General features: G+C 35.3%; 2 protein-coding genes across 3 annotated transcripts; both read right to left on the bottom strand.

The window, feature by feature from the left end:
- Positions 1 to 313: 313 nt before the first annotated feature.
- On the bottom strand, positions 314 to 4,088 carry LOC123216679 (LEAF RUST 10 DISEASE-RESISTANCE LOCUS RECEPTOR-LIKE PROTEIN KINASE-like 2.4). The gene is made up of 3 exons (XM_044637189.1): positions 3,176 to 4,088; positions 3,054 to 3,088; positions 314 to 1,574 (listed from the first exon to the last, which is right to left on the bottom strand). The coding sequence occupies exons 1-3, from the start codon at positions 3,997 to 3,999 to the stop codon at positions 367 to 369; spliced, it is 2,067 nt and encodes a 688-aa protein (XP_044493124.1). The 5' UTR covers positions 4,000 to 4,088; the 3' UTR covers positions 314 to 366.
- Positions 4,089 to 4,228: 140 nt separating this feature from the next.
- On the bottom strand, positions 4,229 to 12,421 carry LOC123216677 (zinc finger protein BRUTUS-like). 2 transcript variants are annotated; one of them, XM_044637188.1, is made up of 14 exons: positions 12,111 to 12,421; positions 11,866 to 12,012; positions 9,818 to 10,027; positions 9,069 to 9,619; positions 8,447 to 8,672; positions 8,092 to 8,260; positions 6,768 to 7,970; positions 6,418 to 6,589; positions 6,100 to 6,321; positions 5,883 to 6,020; positions 5,369 to 5,603; positions 5,199 to 5,258; positions 5,043 to 5,114; positions 4,229 to 4,495 (listed from the first exon to the last, which is right to left on the bottom strand). In XM_044637188.1, the coding sequence occupies exons 2-14, from the start codon at positions 11,971 to 11,973 to the stop codon at positions 4,349 to 4,351; spliced, it is 3,513 nt and encodes a 1,170-aa protein (XP_044493123.1). In that variant the 5' UTR covers positions 11,974 to 12,012; positions 12,111 to 12,421; the 3' UTR covers positions 4,229 to 4,348. The 2 variants fall into 2 exon arrangements, with proteins under 2 accessions (XP_044493123.1, XP_044493122.1); XM_044637187.1 differs by having other exon boundaries at positions 11,866 to 12,421.
- Between the last annotated feature and the right edge of the window lie 1,321 nt (positions 12,422 to 13,742).

Raw genomic sequence — 13,742 nt, forward strand, 5'->3', positions numbered from 1 at the left:
TGAATGCTTGTGATCTATGTGATTGCAAAAATTAGTTAGGGAAATAAAGATATCAGATAACTTTTAAAATTGTAAATAGAACTAAACATGATGTCTCCTTATTTTTGGGCAAGTTTATGAAGAATGGAAGAAAGAAAGAGACCACAGTAGAGTCATGCAATTCCTTATGGAGTTGAGACCCAAATTTAAAAAAGCTAGAGCGAACTTGAATTGCCTTTTTTGAATCCATCCCTGTCTTTATTATTATTATTGATATTTTTTAAAATCCATCCCTACATTTGCTTTTACTTATTACAAATCTTTTTTTTTTCTCTTAATTAAAATAGTACAAAACACGGTTAAATCTTAAATAATGAGATTATATTTTCATGTTTCTGAATTGCAAATTTCATGACTATTACTGTAAGTGAGAGGCAACTCACTGGCATCACTTTCAGTGGAAGTGATCGTTTCAATATGATTTCTCTCTACAGGAGGAGGAGATAAGAAGAAAGGCTTTGGAGGCACTGGAATTGTTTCTATGTTTCCTGAAAACATTTCCAGCACCTTTGTCATCGAAGGACGATCTCTAGGATTTATCTGAATGCACCACAATCCCACCATAGCCATTTTCCTAGCTATACAAGCTGCTTCTTCTTCTTCTACCAGGGAAATTTCTATATCATGCTTCAGGTTACTCTGGTCCTCAATGAGATTGTTATAAATCCTGTCAGGAAAGTATGCTTCGGAGCTGGAAGTATTCATTGTGCGCTCAAGATGGTTCCTTCCACCAACCATCTCTAACATTAACATCCCATAGCTGTAAACATCAGATTTATGCGATGGATTTCCAAGATTTCTCAGGAAAATTTCAGGAGCAATGTAACCAATAGTTCCTAGAGCACCTGTCATTGTTACAACACTTTTGTTTCGTGAATGAACTTTGGCCAATCCAAAATCCGAAATCTTGGGGTTGAAATTCTGATCTAGAAGAACATTTTGAGGCTTTATATCAAGATGCAGGATCCGCAATTCGCAACCATGGTGCAGATACTCAATTGCATGAGCAACTGCCAAGGCAATTTCAAAGAGCTTTACCAAGCCTAATGAGAGATTAGCTTCTCGAGATAACCAGTCCCCCAATGACCCATTGGGCATGTACTCGTAAATAAGAGCTCTCTTGGAACCGTCACAGCAAAAACCTAATAACTTGATGATATTGAAGTGGTGGATCCTGCCAATGGTGGCAACTTCATTGATGAAGTTGTGGCCTGTGTCATTAGCTTTGTCAATCATTTTGACTGCAACCAAACGACCATCAGGGAACTTTCCTTTGTAGACATTGCCATAGCCTCCAGCTCCAAGTTTCTCTTCGAATCCATTAGTCATCTTCTTCACATCGTGGTATGAGTAATTCGTCAGTAACGATGATTGATAAGTTTTAATGAATTGCTTCACATTCAGTCCATCTTCAGCTTTTTGTTGGTTCATTTCAGAATGGGATTTCCTGAAGTTGAAGAATGATGAGACTCTCTTTCTGAAAAAAATTAGTGAGACTCCACCCAGCACTAGAAAACAGCTTCCAATTGCAACACCTTGAAACAAGTCACAAGCTAGTGTGAGAGTAAAGTTCAATGATATCTGCATCGTCATCGTCATCGTCATCGTCATCCAATCATAGAGTGTGTAGATTCTATAAAGCTAACAATGACGCGACAAAAATAAAATATTTAAATAATTTTAAAATTGGTTTTAATAATGTGATATCAACACGAGGCCTAATCTGACAGTTGAATTCAATATTATTTACAATATTCAACCTCATGTTTATCCAGTCAATTACGAAAATGGGTTTTCGAATCTTCGAAACGTGTGAATAAAATTGACCGAAATTTATGAAGACTGGATTTGGAATCAATTTCCTATAATTAATATGTTTTTTTTTTAAGACTAAATCAATCCGTTCAAAAGATAAATCTTTAAGTTTAATAATTTGTTTGACAACCATTATATCATATAAATTAAATGTTTAGTATTGAATATCATTAAATAAGATTTGAACTTTTAATCTTATATTTAAAAGCTTATTCATTTGTCACTCAAATTAGAGTTGACGGTTTGTATTAGTTCATGTTTCAAGTCCAAAACCTTCAACTTTATCATGTTTTGAAATAAAATTATGTACAAAATTTTCATCTCTAACTAATTTTTATCATATTAATTTAGGTTTTGAATCTAAAACCTTCAACACTAATATAACCCGAAATAGAATCATGTAAAAATTTTTTCCTTCTAACCTAACTTGAATTATGTTTATACTGACCTAACACAACTTAAATTAACTCAAAATTATCTATTATTTCCATTCTCCTAAATATTTTTAGCGTTTTAATTACTTCACTTAATTACCTTAGTCTATTATTAATAAAACACACAAAATAATATTATATTTTATTTACAAATACGCTAAAAAATTATATACTAAAACTTTTAAAACGCGACAATACTTTCAATAATAAAATCTCATTCTTATTACTAAATAATAAAATAAAACTTTAAATAAGATGCAATTATACGTAATATATAAGAATTTTAACTATGCATGGCATCGGGGTGGGAAGGGACCGAATGCCTTAATTTTCTTCCTCATCCATACAAGAGAAACCTTTCCTCGTGCTCGCCCCTTCCTCAATATAGGACTAATGAAATATCCTTGCCACTCCTTGTGGAAATTTTTTTTTCCCATTTTCTCCGCAAAATAGCGGGAAAAAGACCCTTTCCATTCCTCTCTCCATCTTTGCTAGATAAATAATAAATTATTTATTAAGTGTTAAGAGCATAATTTTAATAATTTAAATATTTTAATATTTAAAGGATATATAGAAAAGTAGACAAATCAAGAAACAAACAAGTCTAGGGATATATTTTTATTCCTACTCCTAGCCACCTCTAACCCCGTGCATGATCTGAATTGTCACATCTAATTTTAACTGAATCAATAACAGTTAAAATTATTTATAGTATAAATGAGAATTAACATTAGGTTAGTTTGCTTATAATAAGGCAATATTCACCTGCAATAAGCAACTTCCTTTTCCAGCCAGCGGGCCTGCAAGCCACAGGAGAAGTGAAAGAAGTTTCATGGAAGATCTTCAGAGTACCAATGCAGGTCCTATTATTTTAAAAAGAAACGTACTTGACTTTGCTGCTCTTTTCATAACAAACCAATTTCTTCAAACTCCAGTCGTATCCACACCGTCCACCACTGCTGTTACGACAAAACTCACATTGGTCAAGTAGTGGCCACTGCAATGGAAACCCATCGTCTAAATCTTCAATGAGTTTGCTCATATTATGACTATTACTTCCATTACTGCCGTTGGGGAGGATATAACTAGGGCTGGAAGTAAACGCTAGCACGGCCTCACACTCACTTGGTGTACTCAACCCAGGATTAATAATCAAAGTTGGATCGAACTCACTTCCATTTCTCCATAGATAAAGCTGAAAACCCTCGTGGCAGCTGATGCTTTTAACAGCCTTAGCGGTGAATTCCGTGGAAAGAGGCAGCTCAAGTGGACATTTATAGAAGGTGTAGGCGTTCCCCCATAACGGAGGAAGGCCGAGAGAGGCTATGGGGTTAGTCTGAGGAATGGAAACGTTGTAGAGAGATTGGCACGAGTTGGTTGTGAGTCCTTTGATGAGTTGGGCATCGACCACAGTGATGAGGCGATCAGATTTGGACATGAAGAGATTTTTGACTTGATAGGGCCGGTCAGAGAGCAAAAGGCTAGGAATGGAAGCGGGTTCTTCACAGGTGATCTGAAAGCCCGGAAGACCACACTGAGGGGAGAGAGAGGAGTAGAAGGGGAACGAGAAGTTGAGGTTACCGCAGGTGAAGGGGGAGCAGACATCGTACAACGTGTCGTTCTGTGAAAGCACGAGGGTTGAGAGAGTAGTAGAGATGAAATACAGCAGGAGGAAAGCCAAGGAAGCTGGACACGGAGATTCCTGTACCATCTTTTTTTAAGAAGGTAATGTTTGGAGTCAGCAACTCAAAATTTGCCTCTGTGGTATGAATCATTGAACCTTTAATTGATGTCCCCACGATATTGAAAGGAATACTTTACACTTTACTTGACCTAGTCTCTCTTTGAAGCAGTCTAACCAAGGCAATTTGGAAAAAAGTATTTTTCGGTGACAGTTTTCCTCCCTCATCGCCGTCACCCTTGACGTATAATTTTCAAAAAAAAAAAAAAGTTTAATATTGAATTGCATAATGTCCTGGCATCACGTTATGTACAAAGCCGTGAAAATTGGCAGCGGCTCTGTGGTATTTATACACCTGCATATATCAACCAAAGGAAACTCATTGGTTTGACGCTGAGCAGTTGGTATTTGTCGTCGCATCAACCTTGATTACTCTGGTATTATACGATCCACAGAACCCGCACTTGTGGTATAGCCAGTGGAAGCGTGCGCTCCCCTTCTTATCACAGTCGTTACACAAGATATCCTGGATTATCACAGAATCTAAGTCATATTCCGGAAAAACAAATTAAATGATAGTAGAGACAGAGAGAGACAATGAATTAAGAAATGCAGAATAGCAGGTTTAAAATCCTTATTGGACCAACTGGTTTAACCGGTCTATTTGGGACTCAAGGGAGCCGCAAACCGGGATGGTTCCACCAGATCCATCAGGGTTCACCCGGCCAAACCCATATATTGACTTCATACTGAAGTTAGCATAAAAAAATTCGAAGGAATCTGGGAGTGCGGGGACTTGAACTAGCAAGCCATTTACCAAGCGAAGGCCATTGCAGGCACTCAAACCAAACATTTTGCAACTAAAGATGGTCGTTTGATCACTAGGCAAAATTCAATTTTAGTTAGATTTAATATAGATTTGATATTAACTAATTAAATAGATAATATTGTTTTAAATATTACTTTTAATATTTATTTAAACAGTATATTAGTTCTATTGCCAATTGATCCGGACTAATCCCTTCACTGGATCAATGTTCGGTTTGGATCTAAAAACATTATAGAATGGTTACCTGACAGCGATCCCTATATTCTTCTGGAAGCTCCTCAGAAGCCAAAAGTGCATCAAGCATGCCAAAGTAAACCTGCAAATTGAGAGCAGAGAGTTTTAATAACCGAAGGAGATTTTGCTGAAAAGCTGATTCCATCTAGAAGAAAAATTTTCTTACCGCCATGTCTCCTAAAGATTTGCTACAAATTGGGCAGATGTAGTGACTGCATGTGTATGCCTGAAAATATTTTGTGAGAGCAGAATTTAGTATCGATTTCTTAAGATTTCTCCCCATATATAAGGCAACAGATACCCACAAAGAAACCAGAACAGAGAAAATGAAGAGACCTGAAAGCAAGCCGAATGCATGAAGTGGCCACAAGGAAGTGCTCTGACAGTCGCACTTGATGTGAATAAAAAATCACAGCAAATGGGGCAGTTTGTTTCAAGACCTTTCTCTCGGCACTTGTGATCCACTAACTTCATTGCCAGGCAGCAATTGCATGTCATGCAATGAAAAAAATCAACACCAAGGCCCCTCCCAACACGGCATAAATTGCAGAAAGGGCAATGATAAACAACCCTGAAATAAACAGTCACAATTAGCTTATTATATAATTAATTATTCCTATAATCGTAATATAATAATCATAAGATCTGCTAATTGGGCACACAATATGGTTCACAATGGTAAATAATGAGATTATGTATCATCTCTTAAACTTGATACCAGAGTCGGCACCCAATCAATTTTTAAGTTCATCCAACCTTATTTTGTTATACTATATTCAATTCAAGCTCAAGTTTAGTCAAATCATTAGACATTATCGGGTTAAAAGAAAAAGTTTCTAAGCATTTCTACCTTTCATTGTCAAAAAATTTGCAGATGGGACAATAATACTTTGCCATAGAGAAACCACCACAGGATGGTGTTGTGCAAACTGGCCCAACAGGTTGAATTTTCAAGCAACGCATGCACATCATTTCAGTAGTAGCCTTTCTGTGATTAAATAAAATAAATCATAAAGCAGGCAAAAGTCACCCAGAATTAAGAACGCAATAAATGGCAAAAAATTTACCTATCCATGGAATGGTCACTGACTTTATCATGGCAAAACCTGCATGTAAACAACTTGCCACAGCAAACAGCACGAAGTTTGCAATTCCTTGTGTAGTGCTCACATCCAAAAATCTGTTTCTCTGAATCCCGAAATGATGGAGAACAGCCATATATATCTTCACCATTTGAACTTTCATTATCTTTTTCTTGGAGTGACTTCTGTTGAGAAGCAATCCAGCGACTGACATAGATTCATGTATAGACAAGGGTCAATAGAAGCATTATAATGCATATAAGCAAAAAAAGGGATCACAGGATGATAACAGCAGAAACACACCTGGTCAAAAGATTTTGAATAAGATAAGCTTTTCGTCTGGGGTCAAGAGTCGAATCTCGAGAAACTTTTCTTATCTCTGCCTCCAGCTCATTTTGATTCATTCGAAAAATATCTTTCCACCCAGGTTTAAAAGTCTGATCACTGTGATCCAGGCTTTCATGGACATCAGATCCTAAAGAGTGAATCTTCTACATATATTAGCAAGAGATCATCACACATACAAAAATGTTCATAATTTTTTATAAAGAAAAGATGCAATAATATGGAGCATGCTCTAAATTAGCACAAATCTAGACATAAGCAAGCAAAAAAAATCAGCAGCTGAAAAAATAAGAGAGCAAGTCACAAACCAAGTGATGTACAACTCTCTGATGTTGCTGTGGGTGGAGCTGCTACTGATCCTTCCCACCATTCATTAAGCCACTCGCTAAACATTGTGTTTCGAGTAGCCTGCTTCCACGTGTCCATCATTATATTCTGCTCCTCCTGAGTAAGAGCAGAAGTCACCCATGGCAGCATTGATTGAAGTACTTCTGCACCAGTAGTACCTATTATGCGACCAATGATCTTATCCTGTTCCTCAACAGAAAAATGTCTGTCAAATAAGGGCCAGAGCTCAAGTTCTTCTCGGAAAACATGCTGATCTAGTGTTACTCTTATTGATTTGCACATGCCCTGAAGCTCAGTGGCTTTCTCATTGTACTTTCTCACAACTTCAGTTCTAGTAATATGATCAGAGAGATTGATATTCAAACATTCATGAAGTTGTGTAAGTTCAGAAAGAGCAGACGAAATGTCTTCAAATAGTTTCTCCTCCTGCTTGTGGTCTAGAGTGTAAGAATGACTGACATTATGAAGAGTCTCTTTAGATTCTAATGCTGGAAATACAATGTCATCTTCCGCATTACTATGAGCTCGATATAAACCCGACAACAGACGAAATCTACCAGTAAACTGTCTAAGGAAACTCTCATTACAATCATTAAGTTTTCCAGATTCGACATCTAAATATTCCAAGTCTTTTCGTATGGCCTTATGAAATTTGAATATAGTATCAATAGGTCGAGTTGTGCATCCAATATCTGCTGAGCTTAAATCTGTTTCCCAATTAAAAAGACTGGAATTAAGAAAAGGTGCATAAGGGCCAAAAGACAAGGACCGAAGAGATTTCACACCAGCAAGAGAAGTGCCAAGATTATTGCCATTCACTCCTAAGCCAGGGACACAGCAAGATTGATTACCACAAGATGATTTATTATTATTTACAGATAGTGTAGGTGTACAAGCATCACAATCCCCTAATGGAATCGAGTTTCCACATTTAAGCGGCCTTTTATCATCATCTGTTTCATCTACTTGAACAAATGCAGGCTTTTCATCAGCAGAAAACATACAGGTGCACGTGCAGGATGGTTGTTTAATATCTTGTTTGCTTCCTGCCATGGTTCTTGCAGGACAACCAATTGCACTTGAAGATAAGCACACATTCCTAGAATGACCTTTGCATGCCCAGCCAGAAAAAAGTGTAACTAAGGCAGAATCTGATGCTGGAGCTGCATCAGATAACTATGGCATTTAGAAACTGACAAAATGAAACAAGTAGCACACAGCACCAAAAAAACAAATTGTAATAAATACTAATAAAAAGAATAAGAGTGGCAATCAGCACTGAACCTGCCATATACATATTTTGAAGAAAAGACCTTGCTTCTTCTTCACTCAGTGATCGTACCAACCATGGTAAGACACATTCAATCAATTTCAAGGGCATCACACATAAGCTCTGATAAAGTAGTTCTCTCTGTCTTTTGGAGCTAAAGTGTTTTCGAGCAAGTGGAAGAACCTGCAAATTCAGTGCTGATATCAGATGGATTTGACGGACACTAAGTTTTCAAATTATACAAGGGATCAAAAGGAAGACAACAATAAAGAAGCATCCAAGTTTTACTAACATGAAGAATGAAGAAATGACATCCCCTTATATCAGGAAAACTAAGCTACTTGTCATAAAGCATAACACAATGCTCACCTGAACTTCCTCATTGTGGAAGTGCTTCTGTATGCTGGCCATTATCAGATCAGCCTGTGAGCACAATTTTGCATAGAATTCAGCAGAAGATGAGTTGGATCCAGTACTCTGAATACTTTCTATCAGGCACCTCAGATTGTCAAAGTGAATTTCTTCTTCTGCATGCTCATGAGCAAACGAGAGTTCTGCATCTACAGCAGGGAATATAACTTTGTCCTCAGCAATACTGCAGTCGGAGAACAAAAAAGTTCAATTCATAAAATCTAAGCGGTTAAAAGGTAGCAACAAGGAATTATTACATATGCTCTCTTATACTAAAATGCAATCTTAATTATCCTTTTCATTCTAATTAATAAGTTATTTAAAGCCATTATAAGAGGGAGAAGTAAAATAGAGGACAAATCCAACAAAGTTTGAAAGGTTTAAGAAACTGGAGGAACATTTACTCAAGCCTTCCATACTGCAGAGTTTTAAATGACTAATTTCCATTCCTAGCTTGAAGAGTCATTCCACAGTTGGTAGACCTTGTTTGTGAGAAAATTAATTTGATATGCCACTTCTGAACATTAAACTCAATGCAATTGACAATGTGAGCACAATCATAGAGGAGCCAAAAACAAACCTATGAAATATACAGACTTCTGCAATAAACTGCAGCCTCTTGTTGACGGCAGACAAGTCAGAAAAATCTCCAGAAAGTTGAATATTCCTAGCGGCCTTAGCAATATCCTTTAACTCACTTTTTATAGCATTATGCCAAAGCAAAATTTCATCTATAGGACAGGACAAAGAAGAATTGGTAACATCACAACTCAGCTCCACATATTTCCTTTTACCACTTTTGGTAGATTCACAAGTACAAGGTCCCCTGTCAGTTTCACAGACCAATGCACCAGACCCAGTAGTTTGACTTCCAGCTTGCAAATTATCTTCACAATGACTATGAGATACTTTTCCTCTCATCCAGGCAAATATAACCTGCTGAAGAAGTTTCTCTTTTGGGATTATCTTGCGCAAGCACTTGTCCATATCCTGATGTTCATCGGATGATATAGAGGAGGAAAGCCACGGAAGAAACTCAGCCATCATATTAACAGGAATACTGCATAGAAACTGCCAAACTAATGATGCCTGCTCTTCAAATGAAAATTTCTCGATAAGCAAGGGAAAGACCTGCAAAATTCAATAAAGCACTTCAAGAGGTTGAGTACAAAACCAAACAGAAGAATTTTACGCATATAAATTCCTCAATGTTGCAATTAGGATAATAGACAGAATGTTCTGCAAAATTATTGGCAAAAGGCACAGAGTCAAAGAGAGAGAGAGAGAGATAACAAAGCAAAGTTAACCCTGCATAAAATAAATAGATACCTGTTCCTCTTCCTTGGACATATGCTGGCTAATGGATGTCTGAAGGGCGCCCGTACAAGAGGCTAACTCCCTCCGATAACCTTCCTCGTTTTGCATACTAGAATTCAGCAACTGAAATAATTGATCAAAAAGAACACTCTCCCCCTCATGTTCAAGGGAATATGTCCGTGCCACATTCTTCACCCGTATATCAAGAGCTGGAAAGATAACCTACAATTTTAAAGTAGCACGTAGTGATGACTTTTATTATTTTAAGAAAAGAATAAGGAGAATAAAATTTCTAATGTCAAATTTTAAGGATGTAATATGATAGATATACATCTTGCTTTTCATATTCCATCTACATATTGCTGCTAGCCAAACCTTTAATGTTCCATAGAATGATCATTTCGATTTTGTTATCCTTTTATGAACCACACCAGAATAACCTAACATATCCTGAATAGGAAAAACTGCCAGCAGAGCAAGAGCATAACAACAGTACATCCTTGTTTTGAAAATTATTTAATACATTTCTCAAAATTTATCCATTCAAATAGGTACAAAAAGCACTCAAAAATGAAAATATCTGTCCCATGATTTGTTGGTCCAACACAGAAGGTACAAAAGTGAACCAGCACACACTTTTAAGGCACTTTATTTGAGCATAGGGAATGAAGAGTCAAAATGTGAAATAATCAATAATTCCACCAATTGTTTAAATGAATCGAAAAGAACCATCTAAAATGCATTACTGCTAGAGTAAAGTGGAAACTTTAGAAGGCATTGCTATTCTATTTAATCTAATCCATCTGAATTTGACCGAGGCCATGGCATTAATTGTTTTCCCAAAAGAAAAAAACTTTACAATGGAAGAAGACTCTACAAAGCAATGAAAAGCTGTCCACAATACCTATAATACGTGTATGGATTAGAACATAAGGAGAAACAAAAAGAGTTCATACTTTTCAAAGTTTATTTAACCAAAAAAACAAAACAAAACCATGGTTTGGCATCAGTAGGGGAGTGTTCCGCCACAGGGGGAAGCACACACACAAGCGGCGGTGGACGGAGCCGAAGTAAGAATGTCGGCTTGAGTAATGCAATCATTGGTGAGAATCCAATGCCTTGAAATCTCAAAGGTGGAAATTCACCATATTAAATGGATGGTGTACTTTCTAACAAAAAAAAGTATTTATCTTTTTTTTTTATTTTGAATTAATCATAGATTGCCTTGAACTATAATGAAATAATCATACACAATCATGGTGCTGCTAACAGCCCTAGGGATCAGTGATTCCATTTATATACCCTTTCTGTTCATCATTACAAATTTCATAACGTCCAATATTTTTCCTACTTATCTGCTAACTTTCTTTATCAATAACCTAATTTGAAACATAGATTGATACCAATTATAAAGCAAAATATAGTGTTATATGGCAATTGAAATGAAATCATTGAAAAAGAAACCATTTTAGTCAGACAATTTATCTAGATGCCAGATTGTATACCACGTATGCCAATTCCGTTAACTATCCAACAAACCATAATTTTTGAGATTCATATTTATGGCCACTTAAAGATGTTCAAAATGACATGCAGTAAAAAATCCAAAAACCATAAATTACAGCACCCAGTAGCTCACGTCCGTCCAAACTGCTCGAGACACACTAAGTTAAGGTTTTGCCTATCCAAAAGCACCATCAATCAAAAGAAAACACAAATGCAAATCCAAGACAAAGCATAATGGTATAAGACCATCTCCACCAAGTTCAAAGGAACAATGTACTGCCACTTCAGAGTTTGTAAGTTCAAATAATTATCAAAAGCCATCCAATCCAATACATGGTTTCTAATTCTAGCTTTGTATCCTCCATTATTCTCCAACTTCTTATTCAGCAACTGGAGATTTTTACTCGGTTTTAGAAAATTAACAAGCAGATACAATTAATCAACTAATCAATTCAAATTAGCAACCTTAAACAGGAGAAAAAAAATGAATTTTTACAATTAGAAATGAAAATTTCAAAGCTATAACACAAAAACAAAAACCTACGACGCATTACCTCGTCCTCTGCATTGCAGTGGTGCTTATAAATAGCCCGAAGGAAGTGATAACGGTCCAACAAGCTACTAATATCACCACCGGCGTCTAAATTCGTGGCGAAGGCCATGGCGGCTCGGTGAAGTCCATCGAGCTCGGACTTAATCGCCTTGTGGAAAAACAAGAAGATAAGAATCGGCGATTTCAACGCCGAGTTCTTTAAACACGTTTTGGATTGAGTAGAAGCGTCGATTGGATTCACCGTACCTGCCATTACAGCCACCCCTCCTTCTCCTCTGCCACCTCCGTCCACAAAAGGCGTCGCCATTTGAGGAAGTCAGTTGAATTGAAGATCTGTTGATTCCGGACCTCCGGTTCACAAGTTCAGGTCCTCCTAGTCCCTCGAAGCTCTGATTTTCATTACCTTCTGGACTATAATTTTTCCTTTTTTAAAAATTGTTTTCGTTTTTTGTGTTTCTTGTTGAATCGAATTCAGTTTGTTCTTCCTATTTGTCTCGCTAGAAAAGGAGACCGCCGAAGTAGGATTAAGAAGAAAGAGCGCAGGCAAAAGTACAAACTTAAAAAAGAGGGATCAATATGGGCAGATAAGTATATAAATACATGTCGTTGTCTAGTGGTCCACGTGGCAGAAACCATAGTTGTACAAGTAGGAAAATTTTTTGTCTATTCAAAGGAATTCATATTTTACGCTCCATAGATAATATATATATTTTTTAGTCCATACAAATAAACTCATATTCTACTGGCTTCCTCAAATATATATATATATATATATATATATATATATATATATATATATATATATATATATATATATATATATATATATATATATATATATATATATATATATATATATATATATATAATATATTATATTTATATATTTTAAATATATAAATAATATATATGATTAAATATTATTTTATTTTTAATTAAAAATTATTTAATTATATAATGATATATTATTTATATATAAAATATATAAGCATAAATTTATTATTTTTTATCTGATAAATAAAATTTTTAATTTTTTTATTAAGTATTAAACATAATTATTTTTTTGTTTTATTTTATTTTAAAAGCAAATAATTAATTAATTTGATATATTTAATATAAAATAATAAAAATTTAGTTTATTTAATAAAAAATTTTAAAAGTTCAATTATTTTAATAAAAGAAATAAAATTTATTTTTCTTAATAAGCAAGTATGGAACATTGAGGAGGCTGTACAATTGGGAAGAGAAGCTATCGTATAGACAAATGAGCTAGCGATGAAGCCTCCAACACGTGTTGCGAAGGCCGTAAAGCATCCATCGATTGTGAATAGGTTAGATTCAGGGTGGTAATGTGTGTAGGAACAAAACAAATTTAAATAAAACTATAATGAGCAACATGAATATGAGGTCATTTTTGTCATTTCAAATGGTTAAATCTAGACAAAATACAAAAAAATGTTTTCATTCAAATAAAAAAGGAAGAATAATAAATGAATTGGATTTTACTAATTTCTATAAAAAGCAACATATCATCCTACTAGTTTAATTTAACTAGAGTTAATTTTATAATTATTTTTATTTAGACAAATGGTCAAGGATAAATAGACTTCATTCAGATCTAACAAAAAAAAATTTATATTTAAGATCAATAAAATAATATTTAAATTTGAATTGAAAAAAATTTATTTTAAAATTAAAATCAAGTTGAATTTGATTTATTTATAAAATCAAATTTAATATTTTAGTCAAATCTATACAACCAAAAAAGAAAGCACGTGAGAGGAACATCGAAGGTGCGCAAATCGTTAGGTGGCATGTGGCATGCACGTGGCGTCACAAGTTCAATTTCTCTCCGTGAGCTTTGGAGATCTCGTTAGT

The sequence above is a fragment of the Mangifera indica genome, chromosome 5 (assembly GCF_011075055.1).
Source record: "Mangifera indica cultivar Alphonso chromosome 5, CATAS_Mindica_2.1, whole genome shotgun sequence".
NCBI lineage: Eukaryota > Viridiplantae > Streptophyta > Magnoliopsida > Sapindales > Anacardiaceae > Mangifera > Mangifera indica.